At 64.0% G+C, this 25952-nt stretch overlaps 5 protein-coding genes across 39 annotated transcripts in view; 3 read left to right on the top strand and 2 right to left on the bottom strand.

Moving 5' to 3' along the window:
• Positions 1-516: 516 nt before the first annotated feature.
• Positions 517-5349, bottom strand: WDR54 (WD repeat domain 54). The gene is made up of 10 exons (XM_086890250.1): positions 5279-5349; positions 4635-4842; positions 3763-3825; positions 3614-3680; positions 3010-3066; positions 2810-2937; positions 1965-2065; positions 1722-1884; positions 1539-1613; positions 517-1421 (listed from the first exon to the last, which is right to left on the bottom strand). Exons 1-10 carry the CDS (start codon positions 5296-5298, stop codon positions 1290-1292), a joined length of 1014 nt encoding a protein of 337 aa, XP_086746376.1. The 5' UTR covers positions 5299-5349; the 3' UTR covers positions 517-1289.
• Positions 5297-8010, top strand: C5H2orf81 (chromosome 5 C2orf81 homolog). Its single transcript, XM_086890249.1, has 5 exons — positions 5297-5398; positions 6281-6523; positions 6595-6831; positions 6921-7025; positions 7127-8010. Exons 1-5 carry the CDS (start codon positions 5297-5299, stop codon positions 7865-7867), a joined length of 1428 nt encoding a protein of 475 aa, XP_086746375.1. The 3' UTR covers positions 7868-8010.
• Positions 8011-8266: 256 nt separating this feature from the next.
• Positions 8267-11453, top strand: LOC111944694 (retinol dehydrogenase 13-like). 2 transcript variants are annotated; one of them, XM_086890251.1, is made up of 7 exons: positions 8267-8340; positions 9407-9667; positions 10129-10368; positions 10440-10529; positions 10607-10795; positions 10974-11080; positions 11156-11453. In XM_086890251.1, the coding sequence occupies exons 2-7, from the start codon at positions 9511-9513 to the stop codon at positions 11342-11344; spliced, it is 972 nt and encodes a 323-aa protein (XP_086746377.1). In that variant the 5' UTR covers positions 8267-8340; positions 9407-9510; the 3' UTR covers positions 11345-11453. The 2 variants fall into 2 exon arrangements, with proteins under 2 accessions (XP_086746377.1, XP_086746378.1); XM_086890252.1 differs by having other exon boundaries at positions 8291-8340; positions 9436-9667.
• LOC147652842 (uncharacterized) lies at positions 11403-23621 on the bottom strand. Of its 4 annotated transcripts, XM_086890246.1 has the most exons (7): positions 19996-23621; positions 18997-19289; positions 17427-17557; positions 15066-15148; positions 13873-14025; positions 13615-13781; positions 11403-12725 (listed from the first exon to the last, which is right to left on the bottom strand). In XM_086890246.1, exons 5-7 carry the CDS (start codon positions 14021-14023, stop codon positions 11445-11447), a joined length of 1599 nt encoding a protein of 532 aa, XP_086746372.1. In that variant the 5' UTR covers positions 14024-14025; positions 15066-15148; positions 17427-17557; positions 18997-19289; positions 19996-23621; the 3' UTR covers positions 11403-11444. The 4 variants fall into 4 exon arrangements, with proteins under 4 accessions (XP_086746372.1, XP_086746374.1, XP_086746373.1 ...); XM_086890248.1 differs by lacking the exons at positions 18997-19289; positions 19996-23621 and having other exon boundaries at positions 14902-15148; positions 17427-17543; XM_086890247.1 differs by lacking the exons at positions 18997-19289; positions 19996-23621 and having other exon boundaries at positions 13873-14078; positions 17427-17543.
• Positions 17707-25952, top strand: part of DCTN1 (dynactin subunit 1) — a 63097-nt gene continuing 54851 nt past the window's right edge. For 9 of the 31 annotated variants that reach the window (XM_086890243.1, XM_086890235.1, XM_086890233.1 and 6 more), the window contains exon 1: positions 17707-17799. Coding sequence is in view for 7 of the 31 variants with exons in the window: in XM_086890222.1 (XP_086746348.1) it covers positions 25637-25669 (33 nt within the window). In the remaining 24 variants the exon portion in view is untranslated. Of the gene's footprint in view, positions 17800-22796; positions 25670-25952 lie in introns of those variants that run through there. The other 22 variants (XM_086890242.1, XM_086890234.1, XM_086890232.1 and 19 more) reach the window with 7 other exon arrangements.

Raw genomic sequence — 25952 nt, 5'->3', positions numbered from 1 at the left:
TGTCCCTGTCCCGGTTGGGATCATTGTCCCTGTCCCAGGGTTGGGATCATTGTCCCTGTCCCAGGGTTGGGATCATTGTCCCTGTCCCGGGCTGGGATCACTGTCCCTGTTCCGGGTTGGGATCATTGTCCCTGTCCCGGTTGGGATCATTGTCCCTGTCCCGGGCTGGGATCATTGTCCCTGTCCTGGGTTGGGATCACTGTCCCTGTCCCGGTTGGGATCACTGTCCCTGTCCCGGTTGGGATCATTGTCCCTGTCCCGGTTGGGATCATTGTCCCTGTCCCAGGGCTGTGTCCCCACCCCGGAGTAAAGGGGGGTGGGCACCGTCCCGACCCCCGGGCTGAACTGCACAACCGTTTTTACACTTTTTTACCCCAGGAGCACAGCGGCCCCAGCCCCGGCCTCGGGGCTCCCCCCACCTCAGCAGCGGCTGTTTTAACCTTTAATAAAGCTTTTTGTAACGGAGCCTGACTCTGCTGTGCCCTCCCCCCCAGGAAGGAGCGAAATGAGGGGGGATTCACTGGGGTGTGTTTATTGGGGGGGTACAGAGCACAGGCGGGGTGGGGACCTGACCCACGCGCTGGGGGGGACACGAGTGGGACATAAAGCGAGGGGGGTCATTTTTGGATCCCCCATTCCCCTCTCCCGGCCTCGCAGGGCCCTGGGAGCAGGGCCTGGGGTCACCTCGGCTCCCACGGGGGGGCTGGAGGGGTCCTGGGGATGTCCCTGGGGTCCTGCTGCAGCTGCTGCTGCTGTTTCCAGCCCCGGAGCACAGCTGGGGCCTCCAACATCTGGCCAGCGGCCACGGGACTGCAGCATCCCACGGGGAGTTGGGGTGCTGCGGGGGGTTGGGATGCAGGATCCCCCCAGGTTCCCCGTGTTCCCCTGGCCTCTCTCCCCGCTCTTCTCCCTCCCCGGTAGCCGTGTCCGGCGGGTGCTGCGCCCTGGGACGCTGGGCCGGGCTCGGGGCTCTCCCGGCCGGAGCAGCAGGTAGCACAGGTTTCCCGGGATCCTCCCGTCTCGGCCGGCTCTGTTCCCAGCCACGCCAGCCTCCGGGAAGGGTGGGAATCCACGGGAGGATCCCGGGGAGCAGCTCCCAGCCCTCGGGAGGGCTTTGGGCAGGGCGGGGAGGATCCCGGCTGGGCTCCCCCCACACATCCCCACGGAGCCGCAGAGGGGTCTGTGCTCACCCCTCGGCCACGGCCGCGCTGCCGGAGCGTCCCGGCGTTCCCGACGGTCCCGGCGTTCCCGACGGTCCCGGTGTTCCCGACATTCCCGGTGTTCCCGGCTCAGGCCGGGCCGTAGCAGAGGATCTCGCTCAGGTCGTAGCCGGTGACAGCGAAGGTGTCCCCGGCGGGGTCACAGAACCGGGCGCCACAAACCTGCGTGTCCGTCACGCACTCGGCGTGGCAGTGCTGGATCTGCGGCGGGAGCGGATCCACGGGCAATGCCAGCATTTCCACAGCAGCTCCGTGGCCCGGGTTCCAGGTCCCCATGGAGCTCCGAGCGCCACGGCCGTGCCCCAGGCCTGGACTCACCTCGATGTCATCGGTGTCCGGGTTCCTGCTGAGCTTCCAGACGTGGACAAAGGAATCCTCCGCGCCCGACAGCAGCTGCGAGGGGAGCGGAGGGGACACCACGGAGGTGGCGGTGCCATGGGGCAGGGCGGGACACTGGGGTGGCACTCCAGCTTGGGATGCCAGCTGTCACCCCCCCCGTACCTTGCCGGTGAGCGGTGCCAGGTCGAGCGCGTAGATCCAGCGGGCGTGGGCGCTCACCTGGGCACGGATCCGCCCCGACCCCGCTTCCCACAGCCGGATCTGCCCGTTCCCGTAGCCCGCGGCCACCGTCCCGTTCCACAGCACCACCGAGGAGCAGCTGGAGCTGCACACACGGCCGCGTGTCACCACCCCTGGGGTGTCCCTCCCTCGTGTCCCACACCCTGCGGGATCCCCGGGGCTCACCCACATCCCGGGATCTTCCCGAGCAGGGTGAACTCCTCCCCGCTGCTCCAGAGGCAGAGGGTCCCGGAGTCATCGGCTGTCACCAGGTCCCCAGCCCCGTCCTGTGGGGAGAGACGGCTCAGGGCCAGCGGGCAGTGTCCCCAGCTCTGGGATGGCACCAGGACAAGCTGGAACAGCTCCTGAAGCGCTGGCGGATCCCGGCCGGAGCGGGGCTCCGTTGGAACTCGTCCGTATTTGCCCACGCTGCCACGCCGAGGGTGGATTTCCTCCTCCGTGAGGATTCCCGGCTCCTCCCGGCCCTGGGAATGCCCCGGAGCAGCCCTGGGAACTCCCGGAGCAAAGTCCAGGGGGTGTGTGAGGTGAGGGGACGGGAGGCAGGGGGAGGTGACACAGCGGTGTCCCCACGGTGACACAGGGCTCCGGGGGATGGATTCCCTGGGGATCCCAGAGCAAGGCAAGTTCAGTGACTCATCAGGGAAAGTGCTGAGTGGGAGGAAACAGCGGCTGGGGAGTCTGCAGGGATCTGCCCTGTCAGCTTCCAGTGCCTAAAGAGGTTCCAGGAGAGATGGGAGGAACCTGGGACAAAGGATGGAGTGACAGGACACGGGGAATGGCTTCCCACTGGAAAAGGGGAGATTTGGGTGGGATTTTGGGAAGAAATCCTTCCCTGTGAGGGAGGGGAGGCCCTGGCACAGGCTGCGCAGAGAAGCTGCCTCTGGATCCCTGGAAGTGCCCAAAGCCAGGCTGGACAGGGCTTGGAGCACCCTGGGACGGTGGAAAATGTCCCTGTCCATGGCAGGGAGTGGGAGTGAGGAGATTTAGGGTCTCCCACCCTCCCCCCATACCGGGGCCCGGCCCTGCTCGGCCGCGATGTCGGTGATGGGATCCCGGTGCTGCTCCAGGACCTCGCTCAGCGTCACGTTGGTCCCTTTTGGGGGGATGTCAAACACCAGCACGGCCCCAAAGGACGTCCCTGTGGGGTCAGGGGGGTCAGCAGGGCCGGGCCAGCCCGGGACCACCACCCTCGCCACGGCCCCGGGCTCACCCACGCAGATGAAGCGGCCGCTGGCCGCGGCGATGCCTCGGGCGAACACGGAATGCGCTGGAAGGGAACGGGTTTGAGTCACTCACGGGCAGGGACCCATCTCTGCGGCAGGAATTGGGGGTCACACCCCAATCCTGGCACGGGTTTGGGCCTGTCACGGGATACTGAGGTGTTGGTGTCCAGGGAATGGAGATGGGAAGGGGCTGGAGAACCAGGAGAGGCTGAGGGAGATGGGAAGGGGCTGGAGTACCAGGAAAATGAGGGAGATGGGAAGGGGCTGGAGAACCAGGAAAATGAGGGAGATGGGAAGGGGCTGGAGCTCCAGGAGAGGCTGAGGGAGCTGGGAAAGGAGCTCAGCCTGGAGTAAAGGAGGCTCAGGGGGCCCTTGTGGCTCTGCACAATCCCTGCCAGGAGTGGAACAGGGACAGGATGACAGGGAACAGCCCCAAGCTGCGCCAGCAGAGGTTTAGTTGGATACTGTGAAAATTCCTTCCTGGAAAAGGCTGGAATTTCCACCCTGGCAGGGGTGGGGTCCCCATTCCTGGGAGGATTTCCCAGCCCTGCGGTGGGCTGGGCAGAGCTGGGGGGTCTCGGGGGGATTCACCTGCCGGCTGCTCCGGGACGTCCAGCGCGTGCCAGAACACCATGGTGGAGCCGTCAGCCTCGTACATCTGCCAGGGAGGGACGGGCTGGGACAGCCTGGGGGGGACAGGGGGACCCCCCAGGAGCCCCCCAATCCCCCCCAGGGCTCACCTGGACCCCGCGCTGGGACGTGAGCACCAGCAGCACCCGCGACGGGAGCTCGCACCACGCGGCCTGCGAGGGACGGAGAGGGGAGCGCTGCAGCACCCCCAAAACCTCCCTCCAACCCCGCCTGCCGTGCTGCCTCTCCTGGAGCGCCCCCAAAACCCCGTCCTGGAGCCCCCCAAACTCTCCTCCTGCAACAGGAGCTCACAAATCTCCTCCTGGATCCCCCCACACCCCTCTTTCTGGAACAGGAGCTCCCAAATCTCCTCCTGGAGCCCCCCAAACTCTCCTCCTGCAACAGGAGCTCCCAAATCTCCTCCTGGAGCCCCCCAGACCCCTCTTCCCCTGTAACAGGAGCTCCCCAAACACTCCTCCTGGAACAGAAGCCCCCAAATCTCCTGGAGCCCCCTAAACCTTCTTCCTGAAACAGGAGTCCCCAGATCTCTTCTTGGAGCCCCCCAAACCCTTTTTCTGGAATAGAAGTCCCCAGATCTCCTCCTGGAGCACCCCCAAAACCCTTCCTGGAGCCCCCCAAATCTCCTCCTGGAGCCCCCCAAACCCCTCCTCCCCTGTAACAGGAGCTCCCCAAACTCCCCTCCTGAAACAGGGATCCCCAAATCTCCTCCTGGAGGCCCCCAAATATTCTCCTGCAACAGGACCCCCCTACCCCCCCGTCCTGGGGGTCAGTCCCCCCACCCCAGGTGTGTTTGATGTTCCCACAGGAGGGTCCCCGCTGGCATGGGGACCCCCCCAGAGCTCCCCAGACCCTTCAGGGGGCTCCTTTTCCCTCCCCACCTTCCGGCACTGGGGCCCCCTGCCCCGTTTCGGTGCCAGGTCCGTGTCCCACCCCACAGATGGAAGATTTCCCCGTCCCTCACCTGTGTGAGCAGCGGGGTGCTGAGGGCAGAGCCCCCTCCCCGGGCCTGCAGCTGCCGGGGGGGCCCCTCGCTGCCCAGCAGGCTGAGGGTGGTGCCGTGCACGGCTCCGAGGGCCGGGGGCCGGCCCGGGGGGCACAGCACGGCCAGGTTGTTGTACAGGGCCGAGCTGCTGCTCCGCAGGGCCAGGCTCCGCTCCCGGCGGTACGGCCTGAGGGGGGACACGGCCAACCGGGGCTGCGGTGGCTCCGGAGGGCGAGCGGGGACAGGTCCGGGGGGTTGGGGAGGATTCTGAGGGGGCCGGGAGCAGCTCCAAGGGGGGAACATCCACCCCTCTCCCCTCCCTCACAACCCCCGGCCCACGGTTCTCTACCGGGGACCCCACCCCAGCCCCACCTCCCTGAGCCCTCCCCGAGCCCTTCCCGAGCCCCCGTTACCCCTCAGTTTCCCCTTCAGTTTCCCCTCAGTTTCCCCCTCAGTTCCCGCTCAGTTTCCTCTCAGTTTCCCCCTCAGTCCCCCCTCAGTTCCCGCTCAGTTTCCCCTCAGTTTCCCCCTCAGTTTCCCCCTCAGTCCCCCCTCAGTTCCCGCTCAGTTTCCCCCCTCAGTGCCCCCTCAATTTCCCTCTCAATTTCCCCCTCCCCGCTCACCCGACGCTCGTCGCCGCCATGGAGACGCGTCGCGGCGTGATGACGTCACCCGTGGCGGCGCGCGGTGATCACGTCACGTTGCCGTGGAGCTGGGGACGCCGAAGCGGCGGGATGGCCGAGGTGGGACTGGGAGAACTGGACGGGACTGGGAGGACTGGGAGGCGGCAAAGCGGGGCACAGGGGAGGAGTTGGGGGGTGTGGGGAGCTGAGGGGTACTGGGGTATGCTGGGGTATACTGGGGTAAGGTGGGACGGCCATTCTGGGGCGGGTTGGGATGTACTGGGATATACTGGGACGTACTGGGATGAGCTGGGGGCCATGCTGGGGTGGGCTGGGATATAGTGGGATGTACTGGGATGAGCTGGGGGGCCATGCTGGGGTGGGCTGGGATGAACTGGGATGTACTGGGATGAGCTGGGGACCATGCTGGGGTGGGCTGGGATGAACTGGGATGAACTGGGATGAGCTGGGGGCCATGCTGGGGTGGGCTGGGATGAACTGGGATATACTGGGATGTACTGGGATGTACTGGGATATACTGGGACGTACTGGGATGAGCTGGGGGCCATGCTGGGGTGGGCTGGGATATACTGGGATGTACTGGGATGAGCTGGGGGGCCATGCTGGGGTGGGATGGGATATACTGGGATGTACTGGGATGAGCTGGGGACCATGCTGAGGAGGGCTGGGATATACTGGGATGAGCTGGGGGCCATGCTGGGGTGGGCTGGGATGAACTGGGATGTACTGGGATGAGCTGGGGACCATGCTGGGGTGGGATGGGATATACTGGGATGAACTGGGATGAGCTGGGGACCATGCTGGGGTGGGCTGGGATATACTGGGATGAGCTGGGATGAGCTGGGGGGCCATCCCAGTACATCCCAGTATATCCCAGCCCACGCTGTGCTGCGTGGGGGTGTACTGGTGTATACTGGGGCGCACTGGGCTGGGTCCCGCCCGGACAGCGGGAGCTGTGGCGGGGTCTCTGTCCCGGCTCAGAAAGGAAAACCCCGCGGCTCCGGCGCCAAATCGAAACTGGAGAAGTCACGAACGCCCGTCCGAGGCACATCCCGGCAGCCCAAAAAGGCGTCCCCCAAAACCCCCCACCGGAGCCTGACCCGATCCAGCCCGTCCCCGGATGAGGAGCTCCTGCCAGAGGAACCCTTGGACGTCGGGTCCATCCTGGACGAGCTCCTGGAGCGGGTGCTGAGCGAGCACGTCCTGGCGGCGGCGGCGCGGCAGGTGAGACCCCCCCAGCCCCACCATCTGCGGGGGTTTGGGAGGGCTGGCAGTGTCGGGAGCTGTCCTTGCAGCGGGTGCCCTTCACGGTGTCGCGGGCTCGGGATGCCATGCTCTTTGTCGCTGAGTGGCGCTTCCCGATGCGGGATGACGGGGACCCGGACCCCGGGGGGGACCCGGACCCCGGGGGGGACCCGGACCCCGAACGAGACGGAGTCTGGAGAGAGGATGAGGAGCCTCAAAGCTGCCGCTGGGACTCCGGCACATCGGGTGCTGTCCTTGTCGAGGAGGCCTCTCTGCCCTCGGAAGAGGTGAGACGTTCCCCGGCCCCCCCGGAACCCTCCCGGGCCGTGGGACTCGCGTGTCACCCACGCCGGGTCCCCTCTGTCCCCCGGGCCAGGTCCCGTCCGGCGATGTCCCCGTCTCAGACGAGGCCGCAGGTCCGCTCGTGTGTCCCACCGAGGTCCCCGAGGCTGTTCCCGTCCCGGCTGTGCCCCCGGAGCAGGTGAGACGTGCCCCGATCACCCCTCGGGCTGATCCCCGGCGGCTCCGGGGACACCCCGACAGCCACACCGGGTCCCTTTTGTCCCCAAACCGCTGTGCCAGGCCCCCTCCGCAGCAGCCGCAGCTCCTCCCGAGCGCATTCCCGGCGATCTCACCGTGGTGCCCGTGCCAGGACCACCCCTCCCGGAGCCACCCATCGCTCCCCGGCGCCCCGGGAGGGGCTGCAGACCCTCCCGACCCCCCCGACCCTCCCGGCCCCGGCCGGCCCCGCTGGACGCGCCCCGACCCCCGGCTCCGCTCCCGGCTCCGCTCCCGGCTCCGCTCCCGGAACCCCCGACGGAGGCACCGCAGGAGTCCCGAGAGGCCACAACGGAGCCGGACGACCAAGAGCCACCATCTGCCAGCTCCTCCAGCTCCAGCCTGGCATCGCTGCGGCCCCGCCGAGCCTCCCGCGGCCCCTGCGTGCCGCGGCTGGCCGTGCGCCGCGGGGCCGCCCGCTGGGTGTTCCCCGAGGTCAGGGTGCTGGACGTGAGCACCGAGCCCGAGCGGGTGCGGTCGGGAGCCTCACGGTCCCGGTTAGCCCCGCCGGGCTCCCCGCAGGCGCTCCCGGGAGCCGGGAGAGCCGCCAAGGCCGAGGCTCAGCTGTGTGACCCCTGGCTGGCCTCGGCTCGCTTGGCTCCCGGTGTCACCGTGCGCTGGGGCGGCAGCGAGCGCCGCGGACCGACCCCGCTGGGACACGGGGACGGCGAGCAGGAGGAGGACGAGGCGGTGAGGAGGGCGGAGGAGGATCTAAAACCCATCCTGCCCTACCCGGAGTGCCGGATCTCAGAGTACGGCGAGTGACCGGAGCCGGGCGTGAAGCTCCGGTCCTCGGGGGTCCCCCGTGTCCCACCGGCACCGGGCACGCCGCCCCCGGAGCTCCGAGCCCCGTGCCAGCGCTCCAAAGGCTTTATTTACTTACAGAAATAAATCAAAAAGCAATAAAATGAGTTTCCCTCATTCCGGTCCCACCGGAGCCGCCCTGGGGTGGCAGCGGGGACACCGATGTGACACACGGAGCTTTACACGTCCCCCGGTCACTCCCGGGGTTGTATTTATAGAAACCTCATTAGTTTATTAGTAGTGGGCGTGGCTTCCAGCTCATTAACATAAAATGTGACAGCGCGGGTGGTTTTGGCACCAGGAGAGGCCTAGAGTGAGGTTCCGGTTCCTCGTTAGAGCAAGTGTGACTCATTAGAGCAAGTGTGACTTTCAGTTCCTAATTAACCTCGGATCTTAATTCCGTGTCCGTCCACTCCGAAGGCTCTACGAGCCAGGTAACCCCAAAAACACCTGTTTGTGACCCCAAATTCCTCTCCTGTTACTCACCACAGAGTAATATTGGGGTGGGAAATATCATTTTTGGTCCAGGCGGGGCTGAAAATGCCGGTGCAGAGTTCCCCGGTGCCGGTTTCACAGCACCGACAGCTAATTAACGGCAGTCAATTAACTCTCCTTTATTGACAGCGCGGTACAGGGGTGGCAGAGGGGACAGTGGGGTGGCAGAGGGCACATTGGGATGGCAGAGGGGACAGTGGGGTGGCAGAGGGGACAGTGGGGTGGCAGAGGGGACAGTGGGGTGGCAAAGGGCACAGTGGGGTGGCAGAGGGGACAGTGGGGTGGCAAAGGGGACATTGGGATGGCAGAGGGGACAGTGGGATGGCAGAGGGGACAGTGGGGTGGCAGAGGGGACAGTGGGATGGCAGAGGGGACAGTGGGGTGGCAGAGGGGACAGTGAGGTGGCAGAGGGGACAGTGGGGTGGCAGAGGGGACAGTGGGATGGCAGAGGGGACAGTGGGGTGGCAGAGGGGACAGTGAGGTGGCAGAGGGGACAGTGGGGTGGCAGAGGGGACAGTGGGATGGCAGAGGGCACAGTGGGGTGGCAGAGGGGACAGTGGGATGGCAGAGGGGACAGTGGGGTGGCAGAGGGGACAGTGGGGTGGCAGAGGGGACAGTGGGGTGGCAGAGAGGACACGTGGGGTGGCAGAGGGGACAATGAGGTGGCAGAGGGGACAGTGAGGTGGCAGAGGGGACAGTGGGATGGCAGAGGGGACAATGAGGTGGCAGAGGGGACAGTGGGATGGCAGAGGGGACAGTGAGGTGGCAAAGGGGACAGTGGGGTGGCAAAGGGGACAGTGGGGATGGCAAAGGGGACAGTGAGGTGGCAGAGGGGACAGTGGGGTGGCAGAGGGGACAGTGGGGTGGCAGAGGGGACAGTGAGGTGGCAAAGGGGACAGTGAGTTGGCAGAGGGGACAGTGGGGTGGCAGAGGGGACAGTGGGATGGCAGAGGGGACAGTGGGGTGGCAGAGGGGACACGTGGCTCACCCTCCTGCCTGCTCCAGCCACTCTGCTGTCCCTCCTCACGGAGCAGAGGGACTCGTGCCATGCCGTGCCGGGCAAAGGTCCTGCCGTGACCTCTGTCCCCAGCCCCACCCCGAGCCCGGCCATGGAGCTGCTGGGGACCCTGAGCCCCCCGTGGTGGCTCCTGCTGCTCCCGCTGCTGGCCCTGCTGCTCTGGGCCAGGCGCAGAAGCCCCTGGGAGCCCCGCAAGTGTCCCAGCGACCTGACGGGCAAGACAGTGATTGTCACCGGAGCCAACAGCGGTGAGCGGGGACAGGCGGAGGGGACACGGTGTGATGGCTGGGGGGTGGCACGCAGGGGACAGGGGTGTCCCTTCTCCAGCCCCCCACCCCAGTCCCCGCTTTGGGAGTCCCTGGCTGTGCCCCCTGCCCACCTTCCGAGGCTGGACTCTGTGTCGGCCCTGTTAATGACTGACAGACCGGGCCACCACGGCCACCGTGTCACAGCAGGGACGGGGTCACTGCTCCCAGCTGTGTCGCACCGCTGGGGACGTTGGGATGGGCTGGCATTGGGATGGCCACGCGTGGCCAGGGACAGAGCGGCCCCACACGCGCTGCGCTCCACCCCAGAGCCCATCACCTCCTGCTGCGTGGTTTTGCTCGCGGCAGGGGCTGCCCAAATGCCGGGAACAGCAGCACAGACCCCCCCAGGGACCCCTCAGCAGGGGGACCCGGCCGGGATCAGCCCGCTCCGTGTTCCGCAGGCATCGGCAAGTGCGTGGCCACGGATCTGGCGCGCCGTAACGCCCGCACCATCCTGGCGTGCCGGAGCCGGGAGCGGGGCCAGGCGGCCGTGGAGGAGATCCGGGCGGCCACCGGGAACCCGGCGGTGGTGCTGAGGCTGCTGGACACCGGCTCGCTGGCCTCGGTGCGCGCCTTCGCCGACGCCGTGCTGCGAGAGGAGCCGCGGCTGGACGTGCTGGTGAACAACGCCGGTGCCACCGGTACGTGCCGTGCCGCAGCCCCGAGGGGGTCCGCCACCGACCCCCACAGCACTCCCCACCCTCCTCTCCAGGGCTGCCCTTCGCCATCACGCCGGAGGGCTTGGAGCAAACCTTCGCCACCAACTACCTGGGCCCTTTCCTGCTCACCAACCTGCTGCTGGGTGAGTGAGCGCAGGGCTTGGGGGAGCTGTGGGGGGGATCTGGGGACCCCTCCTGGCTCACCCCCTCCTCCGCACAGACCTCCTGAAGGCCTCGGCGCCCGCCCGGGTGGTCAACGTGTCGTCGTTCCGGCACGGCGCGGGCACGGCCGACAGCGCGTTCCTGACGGGGCAGCGCCGCCCGCCCGGCCACGACGCCGCCTACAGCAGCACCAAGCTGATGAACGTGCTCTTCACCGCCGAGCTGGCACGGCGCCTGCAGGGCACGGGTGGGTACCGGGACAGGCCGGGCACATCCCCTGTCCCAGCTCCCAGGGGCTGGAGCGCGGTTAGAGACGCGCCGGCATCCCCCGAGGCTGGCAGAAGGCCGGCTTTGAGGTCAGCCCGGGGGCTGCTCCCCGAGGGGTTTGGGGTCCCCGGGGTGCCGCTGACGGTGCGGCCCGGCAGGGGTGACGGTGAACGCGCTGAGCCCCGGCGTGGTGAGCACCGGCATCATGCGCCACTTCAGCTGGCCCGTGCGGGCGCTCTTCGGCCTCCTCAGCCCCTTCATGAAGGTGAGCGGGGCCGGGTCCCGCCCAGGGCTGGGCGCGGGGGTGACAGAGCCCCCTGCTCACCCCCGTGTCCCGCAGTCGGCCGAGCAGGGCGCTGCCAGCACCATCTTCTGCGCCGTCTCGGAGGAAGCGGAGGGCATCACCGGGAAATACTTCGACAGCAGCTGCCGGCTGGCGCTGCCCTCGGCGGCCGCCCGCGACTCCGCGCTGGCACGGAAGCTCTGGGAGGCATCGGAGCGGCTGACGGGGCTGGCGGAGCGGGACTGAGCCACCGGGATGTCACCCCGGGAAGGGGGACACGGACACCGCTCCGGCGCCGGCCGGGTGTGAGCGCCACGCTTTTATTAAAAACACCGCGCGGGTACCGCTACTCCCAGGTGATGTCCAGCTCCAGCCGCTGCTTCCTCACGGCCTGCAGAAAGCTGTCGTAGTCGCGCCGGTGGATGTCGGGGCAGCGGGACAGGTCCAGGCGCCGCAGGGGCCCGTCGGAGGCCAGCAGCTGCCACACGGTGCCGGGGGACACGCGGCTCCCGGCCAGCGCCAGCTCCCGCAGCTCCCGCAGCGCCAGCGCCGGCTGCAGCAGCGGGTCCAGCGGGAAGGGCACGGCCAGCAGGCGCACGGTGTGCAGCTGCGGGGCCCCGCACAGCAGCGAGGCCAGCGTGGAGCCCAGCACCGGCCGGTGCGCGGCCGGCACGGGCCCGGCCAGAGTCAGAGAGAAGCTCCGGAGCTGGGGCAGCCCGTGGGGCAGCAGGTCGGTGGCCCAGCCGCCGGGGGGTTCCTCGGGGGGCTCGTGGTGGGCGTTGGGGTCCGATGGCATTTCCAGCTCGGCGCTGAAGCTCTGCAGGCCGGGGCAGCTGGCGAGCAGGCCGGGCAGCGAGAGCGGGTCCCGGCAGATGAAGCCGTGCAGGGTCAGGGTGTGCAGGCGGGTGCCCAGGCCCCGTGCCAGGGGCAGCAGCTCTGCCAGCGCCCGGCCGTGCGGCCCAGAGCAGCCCAGCGTCAGCCGGGACAGGAACTTCCAGCCCGTCAGCTCCCGGAGCCCCGAGGGGCCGGGACCGTCCCCCAGCCACACGCTGACCTCCTCGGCCTGGGGACACACGGCGTGCACGGTGCCCAGAACATCCTCCTCCACCTCCTCCAGCTGCCGCAGGGGCAGCGTGATCGGGGGTCCCTCCGGCGCAGCCCCCTGGCCCCGAACCAGCTCCCGCAGCGAGGGGAAACCCTCGGAGTCCCCGGTGCCGTCCAGCTGCGGCGAGCGGAGCAGCCGGAGCGCGTCCGGCAGGGCGCCGTGTGCCAGCACCTCCAGGCACGGCAGGGCCAGCAGCAGGAAGGCCACGGCAGCCACCGTGTCCCCATCCCCGGGGTGCTCCAGGTCGCGGGCCAGCAGGACGCGGAGCGCGGGGCAGCCGGGGCTCCGTGCCGTGGGGTCGTAGCCCAGGTGCCGCAGGGCACGCGGCGTCACCTTCTTGCAGCCGGACACGTCGAGCTCTCGCAGGTGGCGGCAGCAGGAGCCCACGGCCGACAGCACCTGGACGTTGGCCTGGGTGTGGGCCAGCCCCAGGCGGCTCAGGCGCGGCAGCCCCTCGGCCATGTCCACCAGCACGGAGGGCGAGAGCCGCCCGCAGCCCCCCAGGTCCAGCACGCTCAGACCCTGCAGCCACACGGGGACACCCTCAGGAGTGACACCCTCAGGGGGACACCCTCAGGGGTGACACCCTCAGGAGTGACACCCTCAGGAGTGACACCCTCAGGAGTGACACCCTCAGGGGGACACGGATGCCACCCTCACCCCCTGTCCCACACAGCGTGGGGGACACGGAGAAGGTGGGCACGTCTTGACCGGCCCAACCCCTTGGCCTGTGGAGCACGGCACCCCCAGCCCCACAGAGAGTGGGACCCCCAGCCTCACTCCCCCTGCCCCACAGGCCATGGCACCCCCAGCCCCAGTGTGCTGTCACCCCCTGCCCCACAGAGGATGGGCACCCCCAGTTCTATTCTCCCCACTCCATGGAAGGTGAGCGCTCCCAGCCCCACACAGGATGGAACCCCCTGCCCCACTGATGGTGAGCACCCCCAGCTCTATTCTCCCTGCCCCATGGAAGGTGGGCACCCCCTGCCCCACTGATGGGGAGCACCCCCAGCTCTATTCTCCCTGCCCCATGGAAGGTGGGCACCCCCTGCCCCACTGATGGGGAGCACCCCCAGCTCTATTCTCCCTGCCCCATGGAAGGTGGGCACCCCCAGCCCCACAGAGGATGGGCACCCCCAGCCCCACACAGGATGGGCACTCCCAGCTCTATTCTCCCCACCCCACAGAGGATGGACACCCCCAGCCCCACACAGGACAAGCACCCCCAGCCCCACTCTCCCATGCCCTTAGAGTTTGGTCACACCCAGCCCCACTCCCCCTGCCCCACAGCCCATGGCACCCCCCGCCCCACTGATGGTGGCCACCCCTAACCCCACGGCTATCCCCCCAGCCCACTCCCGCAGAGCACAGCACCCCTGTTTTGCTCTCCCACGCCGTCCCCCGTGCCCACCTGGCAGCGCACCACGATCAGGTGTCCCAGGGCGTTGTTGGCGAGCGTGGGGCAGGCCCGCAGGCTGAGCTGGCGCAGGTGTGGCAGCAGCAGCAGGTGCAGCGCCGCGCGCGACAGCCGCCGGCTCGTCCCCAGCAGCCGCAGCAGCTCCTGCACCAGCCCGCAGGCTGGGGGGGATCGGGGTTGATCAGCGAGGTCTGGGACCCCCAGCTGCCCCCACGGGGGTCCCGGTGCCCTGAACCACCCCCCACACCTCACCCAGGTCATTGAAGGGGCCCACGAGGAAGCGGAACTCGTACTCATCCAGGTAATTGTCGCTGTAGTCCTTGGCCCAGAGGCTCTGCATGTGCTGGGCCAGGCTCTGCAGGCACAGCGTGGTCAGCGTGGGCACTGCCTGCCGCCGGGGCATCCCTGGGACAGGGACAGGACAGTCACCATGGGCACTGCCCGCCGCCGGGGCATCCCTGGGACAGGGACAGGGACAGTGAGGGACAGTCACCATGGGCACTGCCCGCTGCCGGGGCATCCCTGGGACAGGGACAGGGACAGTCACCATGGGCACTGCCCGCTGCTGGGGCATCCCTGGGACAGGGACAGGACAGTCAGGGACAGGACAGTCAGTGACAGTCACCATGGGCACTGCCCACCGCCAGGGCATCCCTGCATGGGGACAGGGACAGTCACCATGGGCACTGCCCGCTGCTGGGGCATCCCTGCATGGGGACAGGGACAGGACAGTCAGGGACAGGACAGTCAGTGACAGTCACCATGGGCACTGCCCGCCGCCAGGGCATCCCTGCATGGGGACAGGGACAGTGAGGGACAGTCACCATGGGCACTGCCTACCGCCGGGGCATCCCTGGGACAGGGACACTCAGGGAGGGTCAGGGATACTCAGGGACACCCAGGGACACTCAGGGACACTCAGGGAGGGTCAGGGACACTCAGGGACAGTCAGGGACACCCAGGGACACCCAGGGAGGGTCAGGGACAATCAGGGACACCCAGGGACACCCAGGGAGTGTCGTGGACAATCAGGGACACCCAGGGACACCCAGGGAGGGTCAGGGACACTCAGGGACACCCAGGGAGGGTCAGGGACACTCAGGGACACCCAGGGACACCCAGGGAGGGTCAGGGACACTCAGGGACACCCAGGGAGGGTCAGGGACACCCAGGGAGGGTCAGGGACACCCAGGGACACTCAGGGACAGCCACCACGGGCACCACTGCAGGGATGGGACACTCAGAGACAGGACGAGGCACCGCCACCCGCCACAGCCCCACCTCATTTTGGGATCACCCGCCCCGAACCGGCTCGGAAAGCTCCCGGTGCCGGTTTCGCTTTCACTCTATTCCCGGCGGGAATCCCGCCGCGATCCAGGGATGAACCGGCACCGGGGAGCGCGGCTCAGCCCCCGGAACCTCCTCCGGGACATCCCAAAGCTCACCCGCAGCTCCCGGCGGGCACCGGCGGCTCCGGGACCACGGGATCCCGGCGTTAACCGGGACAGGGCACGCCTGGGCGGTGTCCCTGGAATTGAGCAGGAAACGAGGGGATGAAGCCCGAGGGGATAATTAAATAATTATTAGGGGATATTAAACAATTAGCCGACACCAAATCCCGGCTCCCGGATTCCTCAGGAAACATCCCAGTGCAGCCAGTGGGGTGGGGAAGGGAAACCGGGATGGGGAGAGCGGCTGGGAACTGGAGAAAGGGAACCGGGAACCGCGGGCACCGGGAAAGGATCCCCGGGATGGGGAAAAGACCCCCGGGACCGGGAAAGGATCCCTGGGATGGGGAAAAGAGCTTTTCAGGACCTGGAAAAGGTCCTTGGAGGCTGGGAAAAGAGCCTGGGAAATGGGAAAAGAGCCCGGGAAATGGGAAAATAGCACAGGAAATGGGAAAGGAGCCCCGGGAAATGGGAAAAGAGCCCCGGGAAATGGGGAAAGAGCACCGGGAAATGGGAAGGAGCCCCGGGAAATGGGAAAAGAGTCCCGGGAAATGGGAAAAGAGCCCCGGGAAATGGGAAAAGAGTCCCGGGAAATGGGAAAGGAGCACCGGGAAATGGGAAAAGAGCCCAGGAAATGGGAAAAGAGCCCCGGGAAATGGGAAAAGAGCACCGGGAAATGGGAAAGGAGCCCCGGGAAATGGGAAAAGAGCCCCGGGAAATGGGAAAAGAGCCCCGGGAAATGGGAAAGGAGCCCAGGAAATGGGGAAAGAGCCCCGGGAAATGGGAAAGAGCCCCGGGAAATGGGAAAAGAGCCCTGGGAAATGGGAAAGGAGCCCCGGGAAATGGGAAAGGAGCCCCGGGAAATGGGAAAGGAGCCCAGGAAATGGGGAAAGAGCCCCGGGAAATGGGAAAGAGCCCCGGGAAATGGGAAAGAGCCCCGGGAAATGGGAAAGGAGCCCCGGGAAATGGGAAAGGAGCCCCGGGAAATGGGAAAGGAGCCCCGGGAAATGGGGAAAGAGCCCCGGGAAATGGAAAAAGAGCCCCGGGAAATGGGAAAAGAGCCCCGGGAAATGGGAAAAGAGCCCCGGGAAATGGGAAAAGAGCCCCGGGAAATGGGAAAAGAGCCCCGGGAAATGGGGAAAGAGCACAGGAAATGGGAAAGGAGCCCTGGGAAATGGGAAAGGAGCCCTGGGAAATGGGAAAGGAGCCCTGGGAAATGGGAAAAGTCCCTCCGGGAAGCAGCTGAGGCACCGAGCGGAGGGAAGGGGAAGAGCTCTGGAACACGGGATCACGGTGCCAGGGCACGGTGAGTAACCAGGGCAGGGCGGGGCTGTGTCCCCCTGCCACTGTCACCAGGGCACGGCTTCCCGGACACTCCCACGGACAGCGGCGGGACAGCGGGATGGGACACGGGGATGGGGACACCGGGATGGGATATTGGGATGGGACACTGGGATATCGAGCACTGGGATGGGGACACTGGGATGGGACATGGGGATGGGATATTGGGATATGGAGCACCAGGATGTGACACCAGGATGGGACACAGGGATGGGACTTTGGGATGGGGACACCGGGATGGGGATACTGGGGCAGGACATGGGGATGGGACACCGGGGTATGGAGCACCGGGATGTGACACCAGGATGGGGACACCGGGATGGGATATCGGGATGGGATATCAGGACGGGACATCGGGATGGGACACCGGGACGGGATATTAGGATATGGAGCACCGGGATGTGACACCGGAATGGGACACGGGGATGGGACATTGGGATATGGAGCACCGGGATGGGACACTGGGATGGGACACCGGGATGGGACACGGGGATGGGACACTGGGATGTGGAGCACCGGGATGGGACACCAGGGTGGGACACCGGGATGGGACACCGGGATGGAGGATCGGGGAGGGCACGGATCACAGGGGACGGGGCCAAACCCTTCCCGGATGGGGTCCAGCGGGGAAATTCCAAGGGAGTCCAGCGGGGAAATTCCAAGGGAGCGGGGGATTCCCATTCCAAGGGAGGGGGGGGATTCCCTCCCGGGGGGATTCCCATTCCAAGGGAGGGGGGGATTCCCTCCCGGGGGGATTCCCTCCCTTCCACCGGCGGATTTGGGGACCCCCTCCTTGGGGGGGTCAGCATCTCCTTGGGGATCCGTCCTCGGGGATGCCCACTCAGAGACCTCCCCTCGGTGACCCCACACCACCCCCTCTGGGGATCGCTGCCCCGATCCCAAAATCACGAGCAGGACCAGGATCCAATCCCAGACAAAATCAGGGGCGGGAATAAACACCCCGTTCCCATAGCAACACCCTCCACGACCACCGGGCGCTAGATCAGGAGCACTTACCGGCAGCTCCCAGCCGCGGCTCGTCCCGACTGATCCCGTCGCGCTGCTTCCTCCTCCCTCTCGTTTTCCTCCTCATCCTCCTCCCCGGGCCTGGCCCCACCATTGCGCGCCCCGCCCTTTCCTTGGCTTCACTTTGGGAAGTGCGCATGCGCAAACAGTGAAGCCTCTTCCGCCCGGCCTCAAGGCCCCCTTCGGGCTGTCCCGTGCTGTGCCTGACGTCCAGCGCGGCCGTACGGGCCCTACGGGGCCTCCTGAGCGTCAGGCACGGCGTGGGGCAGCCCGCAGGGGGCCTTGCGATCGGGCGGGGTCGACGGTGCCGGGAGCGACCGGGCCGGAGGTACCGGGTGAGGCCTGAGGGGTTCGGGGATTCCCGGTGGGTGCAGGGAAGGGGGAGAGATGTGGATTTATGGCGGGAGGGAGAGAGGGAAGTATCGCCGTGGTGTTGGTTGGGTTAGGGAAACCCCCTTCGTTGTGGGGGTTTTGTGTGGGGGTGTTGTGGGGGGGAGCGGTGCGTGAGGGGGCTGAGGGGGTGCAAAGCGAGGTCTGGGGGTGTCGGAGGAGGTTTAGAGGTTTCTGGAAGGACGCGTGAGGGGTTTGAAGGGGTCTGGGGGAGCGCTTGGGGTCGGTGTGAAGGATTTGTGGGGGTGTACGAGCTTTGTGGGGCGGGCGTGAGGGGTTTATGGGGCTCTGAGGGGATCTTTAGGTGGGCACGGGCGCGGTTTTGGGGTGATTTAGGGGTGGGTGGATCTGTGGGGGTGTTTCGGGGTCTGCTGGCGGTTTATGGGGGTGTGGAGGTGTCTGTGGGAGTGTTTGGGGGCATTTAAGGGTCTGTGAGGGCATTTGGGGGTGTTTGGGGGGCATTTAGGGGTGTTTGGGTGGCATTTCAGGGTTATGGAGGGATTTTTAGGGGCATTTACGGGTGTTTGGGGGGATTTTGGGTTTGTGAAGGGGATTGCAGGGTTTTTTAGGGTTATTTAGGGGTGTTTGGGGACATTTATGGGTCTGTAAGGGCATTTCGGGTTTGTGGGGGGTCTGCAGGGGTTTTTAGGGGTGTTTGGGTGGCATTTCAGGGTTGTGGAGGGATTTTCAGGGGCATTTAGGGGTGTTTGGGGACATTTAGGTGTTTATAAGGGCATTTCGGGGTTGTGGGGGGGTCTGCAGGGTTTTTAGGGGTGTTTGGGGGGTCTGCAGGGGTTTTTAGGGGTGTCCTGGGGGGTCTGCAGGGGTTTTTAGGGGTGTCCTGGGGGTATTTTGGGGTGTTGGGGTGGGTCAGTGATGGGATGAGGGCAATGCTTCTCTCTCAGGATTGTGAAGGTTTGATCCAGAGTCAAGGCAGGAATAACTCAGCCCAGGGGGGATTAATTAATGCCCGTGTGCTAATTGGGGGGAACTCATTAAGGGTTGGATATTCCTGGTTATTCCAGGAAAAGCACAGCAGGGGAATTCTGTGTGCTGGGAATTGCAGCAGAGCACGACCCGCCCTCATTAGCATGATATGAATAATTCATTACCCGGGTAAATGAATGAATTATTATTGATTAATTAACGGAATGCAGGCAGGGCCGTTTACCTGTGTGAGGTGTGTTGGTCCTGGTGGTTCCACCGGTGCCATCCCTCGCTCTGGACCGGTCAGGGAATTCCAGAATTCCCAAATTCCCGTCAGGAGGGAACTTCCAGCGCCGTTCCACTGCAGACAGGCCCCGATTTCATGCAGCATTTTTAGGTTTTCGTGTTGGTTTTTATAAATTCAGTGAATTTTCCTGGAATGTGTGGCTCTCCCTGTGCTGGGTGGTGACCTTGGAAGTCATTCCTTCCTTCTTCCCTTTCTCCCTCCATTCCCAAACCAGCGGAGCTGGGTGGTGGCTTTGGGAATAAACGCGAGGATTAAATTATTTTGGTGTATTTAAAGGGAAAAAAGAGGAATTTAAATGGATTTTGGTGATCTGGGTGCCGGGGTTGTCCTGAGGGGATGTTGTGCTGATTCTCCAGAGCCTCAAATCCCACCCAGGAGCCGCTGAAGCAAAATTTTGGGAGGGTTTTCACACCCATTCCCCAGTTTTCCAGAGGAAAATGCCTAAAGAATGGGAAACAGGATGGCAGGGGTGTGGGAACTTCGTGCCAGTGCTCCGGCTGGATTCTCCCCTGGAGAGCTCCTGGTTTTCCAGGGGTCGGGGATTTGAGGGATTGGAGTTTTTTGGAGGGAGCGGGATTTTGATGGGTTGGGGTCGATGGATGATGGAATGACTTGCAGCCCTGGGTATTCCCTCCCCGCTGCTCCATGCCCTCATTTACCAGACCTCTGAGGGAAGGGGCTGGTCAGGAATCCCATAAGGAATGAGGGAATTTTAAAGTTTCAAGCCGGGAATTGCTCGGAGCGAGATCCGCGGGGGTTTGGGAGGGTGAAAATCCAGGGATTCCTGCTCCGGCAGCCCAGCAAAGTCCCGCATGGAACCAGCAGTTGTGTGGCTCCCATTCCCCGAGGACCCAGCGGTTAAATCAGCTTTTCCTGGGAATGCTCCCAGCTGGAATCAGCCGGGAATCCCGCGGGGACGAGCCGAAATCCACTGACCTCCCGCTGCATCCTCGGCGTGTCCGGGCGTTGCTGTGGCTACGGAGCATGGATCCCAGGGCGGCGAGAGCCGGGAAGGAGCCGGGAATGCGGCGGGATGATCCCGCGGGGTCGGGGTGGGAGGGAGGGAGGGAGGGAAGGAGGGGGCTGCGGGGGCTGCGGTGGTGCAGCCGTGCAGGGCGCAGGCTCCAGAGCCGGGTCCTAGCGCCCGGATCCGCCGCACCTGGAATCAGGTCCCGAGGGAGCGGCGCTGGGGGAAAAAGGGATTGGGAGGAAGCTTCTGGCTCCCAACAATTCCCTGGCAGCAGGGTGGAGTCGGGAAGAGTCGGGGATAGGATGAGAGGGAATGGCCTCAAGGTGGGCCAGGTTCAAGTTGGATTTTGGGAAAATTCTTTCTTGGAATTCTTGGCTTCTGTGCAGCCCTGGAAGGGGTGGGATCCCCATCCCTGGAGTGATTTAACGCCCTGTGCATGTGGCACTTGGGGACATGGACGCTGGTGGCCTGGGCACAGCTGGGGGAATGGTTGGACTCGATGGTCTCTGAGGAATTTTCACCCTAAAGCACTCCATAATTCCATGGAAATTGGTGTGGGATGTCCCCCCTCTCCAGTTTGTGTTGTTCCCAAGGGAGCTGGCTGGCTGGCTTCATTTTGGGTGCAGGATGTCCCTGATTTCAGGGGGAACCAGAGCTCTGCACAGGGGGACTTTGGACAAGGGACAGAGTGACAGCACCCAGGGGAGTCCTGGCAAAGGGGAAATCGGGGTGGGATATTGGGAAGGAATTCCTGGCTGTGAGGGTGGGTACGTCCTGGAGCGGAATTCCCAGATTTCCCCCGGATCCCTGGAAATGTCCAAGGTTGGGCTTTGGGGCTTGGATCCATCTGGGATAATGGGAACTGTCCCTGCCCATGGATGGGGTGGGAATGGCTGATCCTTAAGATCCCTTCCAACACATCCCATGACTCCAGGTTTCTGATTCCCTTCCACAGGGGAACTTTTGGGAATGTTCAGGGCTTGGAGAGGAACTAAAAAAAGTCTTAAACTCGCTCTGGATTGATTTTTGACTCATTAAAGACCAAACCCCAAATGCTGGTTTAACATTTCTCTCCTGAACTCAATTTCCTGACAAACTCCAGCTGCTCCCAACCCCAAAATCAGCTTTGTGGAGGAATTTCACTGGGAGATGCACGTATGAAATAAATCCAAAGGCAATAAGGAGGAATTTTAGCTCCTGCTGGATAAACAGTGGGAGTTTCTGAAGGTTTTTTCATCTCCCTCCTCTGCATGCTCCCTGAGCTGGGGGGTGTTCCAGTCGCTCAGCAGTGGGCTGGCACTGATCCCAGATCCCAGAGAAAAGCCTGGAGGTTGAGGGGGGGATATTTCTGGGCTTCTTTTCTCGGTGTTGATGAATTAGACAGAGAGTTTGGGCAGCAGGAAATCCGTGTGGATCCTGCAGAGCGACGGCTGGGGTGGTTTGTGGGGGGATCCGTGGCCTGGGGTCCGATCCTGGGAATCCTTGGAGGTGGGATGGGTGAGGCTGGGAGTCTCTGGAGCTCTGTGACGCCTGGTGCTTCCTCCCAGGAGAGCTCCAGCCCCAGCCAGGTGTCATCCTGAGGGTGCTGTGGGCTGTTCATCCTGGTGTCCGTCCCGGTGTCCATCCCGGTGTCCGTCCCGGTGTCCATCCCGGTGTCCATCCCGATGTCCAGCGTCCATCCTGGTGTACATCCTGGTGTCCAGGGTCCATCCCTGGGTCCATCCCAGTGTCCAGGGTCCATCCCGGTGTCCATCCCGGTGTCCAGCGTCCATCCCGATGTCCAGCGTCCATCCCGGTGTACATCCTGATGTCCAGGGTCCATCCCTGGGTCCATCCCAGTGTCCAGGGTCCATCCCCATGTCCAGGGTCCATCCCGGTGTCCATCCCAGTGTCCAGTGTCCATCCCAGTGTCCATCCCAGTTTCCAGTGTCCATCCCCATGTCCAGGGTCCATCCCGGTGTCCATGCATCCATCCCGCTGTCCATCCCGCTGTCCAGTGTCCATCCCGGTGTCCATCCCAGTGTCCATCCCGGTGTCCAGTGTCCATCCCTGGGTCCATCCCGCTGTCCATCCCAGTGTCCAGTGTCCATCCCGGTGTCCATCCATCCATCCCGCTGTCCATCCCGCTGTCCATCCCTGGGTCTAGTGTCCATCCTAGTGTCCATCCCGTTGTCCATCCCAGTGTCCAGTGTCCATCCCGGTGTCCATCCCAGTGTCCAGTGTCCATCCCAGTGTCCATCCCAGTGCCCATCCCAGTACCTGGCTCCGGAGCCTCACTGAGCAGGAGAAGGAGCACAAGGCAGCGCCTGCGGTACCTGGTGTTCCTGATAAATCCCAAAATAGCTGGGAATGGGCTGGGATGGGGTCCTGCTTCCCGTGCCAGGGATCCTCTGTGCCAGTCCCCAGGACATTTATTTCAGAGGTTTAATCAGGTTTTGGGTGTGTTTCCCTGGAAAAGGGGATGCTGGAGTTCCCCGAAGGCCCAGGAAGGTTTATTTATCCTGGGGATTTTTTCAGCTGGAGCAGCAGTTCATCCTGATACGGCAGTGCCCGAGTTTGGGGGAAAATTGGGATTGTTCCCCTTTGTGCAGAGCCCTAAATCCGTGGATTGTGGTGAGGGTGGAGCAGACAAAGCCCTGAGGGTTCTGGATCATCTCACAGAGCTTTAATTACCAAATCTTCTCATATCCCCTTAATTGGGCACTAATAAAGCTCCTGCCCCACCTCAGCTTCCTCTCTAAGCTCAGGATCCTTGTGAGACTTTCCCAGCTCAGGGTTTTCCAGGATCCTTTCCCTCAGGAGTTCATTTTCATCCCAAATCCAAGTAGGAAATAAAGGAGGAGATGGGAGTGGTGCCTGTGACTTTGTTGTGTTGAGAAACGGGATATCCACGACTCAAAAAGGATTTTCCAACTTAAAGGACTCCGTGATTTTCAACACAGTTTTCCCAGAGAAGCTGTGGATGCCCCTGAATCCCTGGAGATGTTCCAGGCCAGGTTGGAGGGATCTTGGAGCGACCTGGAACGGTGGGAATTGTCCCTGCCCATGGCCCACTGGGTGGGCTTTGATATCCAAACCATCCCAAAGCACCCTGGGATCCTATGAATTTGTGTGGAAAAAATTCCCAGGTGCTTCAGTTTAGCATGGAAAACTCTGACTGAGGAGGAGAAGGAGCCTCAGTCAGCTCCTTGTTGTTGGTAATTTTCTTTTTAAATGAACAACTGCTCTTCTGCTCCACCCTGGAGCGAAGCCTGTCTGGTATTCCCTGGAATTCCCTGTATTTGGGTTTGTCCTGTTGTTCCCAGAGCTCTTTGGGAAGAGCAGCGAGGAGTTCCCACCCTCTGAGGGGGTGCTCTCAGAGCTCACCCTTCCTCCCATCTGAATTCCTGCTGAAATTCCATGGCTGTTTCCCTGTTTTCCTTGCACTTGGAGGAAGCTTTCTTGAATTTGAGTTCCCTCTTGGCATTCCAGCCTCTCCTCGGGACACAGCCCCCGCCGTCGCTCCGTGGGCTGAGCACCTTCCAAGTGTTTGTGTCCACGGCTCTTGTTCCATTCCCGGCTCTGGGATCAACCAGGATCCCAGAGGAGGATCCTGCAGGGGAGAGGAACAGCAGGAATCCTTTAGAATTTAGGAATTAGGAGGAAATCCTTCAGAATTTAGGAATTAGGAGGAAATCCTTCCCTTTGAGGGTGGCACAGAGAAGCTGTGGCTGCCCCTGGATCCCTGGAAGTGTCCAGGGCCAGGTTGGATGGGGCTTGGAGCACTCTGGGATAGTGGAATTGTTGGGATTTAAGGTCTCTTCCCACCTAAACCATTCCCTGAGTCCATAAACAGGTGGCACGGGTGATCTTTGCTCCCAGGTTCTGGCAGGGACGCACGGTGAGCTTCCAGTGCTGGAGGAGGTTTCTCCTTCTGTGGATAAAATAATTCAGATTTTCTGAATCTCCTAAACTGGTTTAGAGTCTGAGGCTGAGGGGAAGGAGCTCGTCCTCTTTGTAGCTTTTTGGAGAATTTTGTGTGGGTTTTGTGCCTGTGAAGTTTCCTTTAAGCCAGAATGGAGAGGGGAAGCATCTGGAGCTCCAATGACCAGCAGATACCCGAGGTGACTCCGGTTGAGTTCCTAGTGAGAAATTCCCAGTTTCCAGCTGGGTTTTGTGTTGTTTCTGCCAGCTGTGCACTGTCAAAGCTCCTTCCTTGGAGCATTCCCAAGGCTGCCAGAGCTCTCAGGGACACGGTGGGATTGTTGTGGATTCCCTGTGCAGGGGAGGAGTTGGATCTGTGATCCGGCTGGGGATACTCTGTGTTTTTGGGGATGTTTCCAGGATGCCGGGTTTGGAATGTCGGGCAGTGGCCGGTCCCGGTGGCTCCCAAATCCCCTGATTAGCACCGGGAACAGTGCCCAGAAGAGGGGTCAGCTCAGCCAGGAACAATGGGACACAAAGTCACCTGTCACAGCCAGGAGCAGGACAATTAGTGATCATTGCCCGCAATTAACCCCTTGGGCTCCACCCACCCACCGCAGGTCCCGCTCCCGGGGATGTGGGGCAGCTCCAGGGCGTTGTTTTTGTTTCCTCCAAATTCTCCATGAAGCGAAGTGGGGCGAGCTGGGCTCACGGAATTCGGGGTGTCCCTGCCCAGTGGCCACTTAGGGCGAGCAGGAGGAGGCCAGGAGGGTGTCCCTGCCCAGTGACCACCGCAGGGCGAGCAGGAGGAGGCCAGGAGGGTGTCCCTGCCCGGTGACCACCGCAGGGCGAGCAGGGGGAGGCCAGGAGGGTGTCCCTGCCCGGTGGCCACCGCAGGGCGAGCAGGAGGAGGCCAGGAGGGTGTCCCTGCCCAGTGGCCACTTAGGGCGAGCAGGAGGTGGCCAGGAGGGTGTCCCTGCCCGGTGACCACTTAGGGCGAGCAGGAGGAGGCCAGGAGGGTGTCCCTGCCCGGTGGCCACCGCAGGGCGAGCAGGGGGAGGCCAGGAGGGTGTCCCTGCCCGGTGACCACTTAGGGTGAGCAGGAGGAGGCCAGGAGGGTGTCCCTGCCCGGTGACCACCGCAGGGCGAGCAGGGGGAGGCCAGGAGGGTGTCCCTGCTCGGTGACCACCGCAGGGCGAGCAGGAGGAGGCCAGGAGGGTGTCCCTGCCCGGTGACCACCGCAGGGCGAGCAGGAGGAGGCCAGGAGGGTGTCCCTGCCCAGTGACCACCGCAGGGCGAGCAGGAGGAGGCCAGGAGGGTGTCCCTGCTCGGTGACCACTTAGGGCGAGCAGGAGGAGGCCAGGAGGGTGTCCCTGCCCGGTGACCACCGCAGGGCGAGCAGGAGGTGGCCAGCAGCGTGGCCGAGCCGGTGGCCCGGTGCCTCCTCCTGCGGGGAGCGTTAGGACCCAGCGAGCCGCCGGCTCCGTGACAAGTCTGGAGCGGCACTGGCGCAGAGTGGCTCCATCGGCAGCGCTGGAATTCTCTGTATCCCTCCCTCGGAGCATCCTCGCCCAGAAAAGGAAAAAAAAGGGCTTTCCTCCCTTTTGGTGGCGCCCGGCAGAGCCTCGGGGGAGGGGGATGCTGGGATCGGCCGGGACGCTGGGAAGCGCCGCTGGATGCTGATCGGGAATCTCTGGATGCAGCATGGCCCAGGGCAGGAGGCACGCGTCCGGCCGGGTAAGGGGGGGGTCTGACTCAACAGCTCTGCCGGCTCCTATCGCGACAGATCGCGACGCTGTCGCAGCGAGAATGGCTGGGTTTTTGTAGGGAAATCTCGATTGTGCTGCCTGGAATGTGGCTGGCACCTCTCTCGCTGACAATAATGCCGGGGGGGGGAGATGGACGCTCCGGCTTGCAGCAGGGCCGGGTTTTTTTTGGCCGGAGTTACCTGTCCGTGTAGGTGATTACCCCAATTAATTAATTACCCCGGCTGCCCAGCCTCCGCTCCGGCTCAGCCCCT

Source organism: Cyanistes caeruleus, chromosome 5, assembly GCF_971803275.1.
Source record: "Cyanistes caeruleus chromosome 5, bCyaCae1.hap1.1, whole genome shotgun sequence".
Classification (NCBI taxonomy): Eukaryota; Metazoa; Chordata; class Aves; order Passeriformes; family Paridae; genus Cyanistes; species Cyanistes caeruleus.
The sequence above is the reverse complement of the archived record's forward strand: the minus strand, read 5'-3'. Positions and strand labels throughout refer to the sequence as shown.

Excerpts from the sequence above, each read along its gene's own strand:
- LOC111944694 (XM_086890251.1), top strand. The coding sequence starts at position 9,511 with ATGGAGCTGCTGGGGACCCTGAGCCCCCCGTGGTGGCTCCTGCTGCTC. Across the intron at positions 10,369-10,439 it reads GAACAACGCCGGTGCCACCG|GGCTGCCCTTCGCCATCACG; the intron begins GTACGTGCCGTG and ends CCTCCTCTCCAG. Across the intron at positions 11,081-11,155 it reads TCCTCAGCCCCTTCATGAAG|TCGGCCGAGCAGGGCGCTGC; the intron begins GTGAGCGGGGCC and ends CGTGTCCCGCAG.
- LOC147652842 (XM_086890245.1), bottom strand. The coding sequence starts at position 14,272 with ATGCCCTGGCGGTGGGCAGTGCCCATGGTGACTGTCACTGACTGTCCT. Across the intron at positions 13,782-13,872 it reads GGGCCCCTTCAATGACCTGG|CCTGCGGGCTGGTGCAGGAG; the intron begins GTGAGGTGTGGG and ends GATCCCCCCCAG. Across the intron at positions 12,726-13,614 it reads TGATCGTGGTGCGCTGCCAG|GGTCTGAGCGTGCTGGACCT; the intron begins GTGGGCACGGGG and ends GTGTGGCTGCAG.
- WDR54 (XM_086890250.1), bottom strand. The coding sequence starts at position 5,298 with ATGGCGGCGACGAGCGTCGG. Across the intron at positions 3,826-4,634 it reads GCACCCCGCTGCTCACACAG|GCCGCGTGGTGCGAGCTCCC; the intron begins GTGAGGGACGGG and ends CGTCCCTCGCAG. Across the intron at positions 1,422-1,538 it reads CGGACACCGATGACATCGAG|ATCCAGCACTGCCACGCCGA; the intron begins GTGAGTCCAGGC and ends CTCCCGCCGCAG.
- C5H2orf81 (XM_086890249.1), top strand. The coding sequence starts at position 5,297 with ATGGAGACGCGTCGCGGCGTGATGACGTCACCCGTGGCGGCGCGCGGT. Across the intron at positions 5,399-6,280 it reads GAAGCGGCGGGATGGCCGAG|AAAGGAAAACCCCGCGGCTC; the intron begins GTGGGACTGGGA and ends GTCCCGGCTCAG. Across the intron at positions 6,832-6,920 it reads CCTCTCTGCCCTCGGAAGAG|GTCCCGTCCGGCGATGTCCC; the intron begins GTGAGACGTTCC and ends CCCCCGGGCCAG.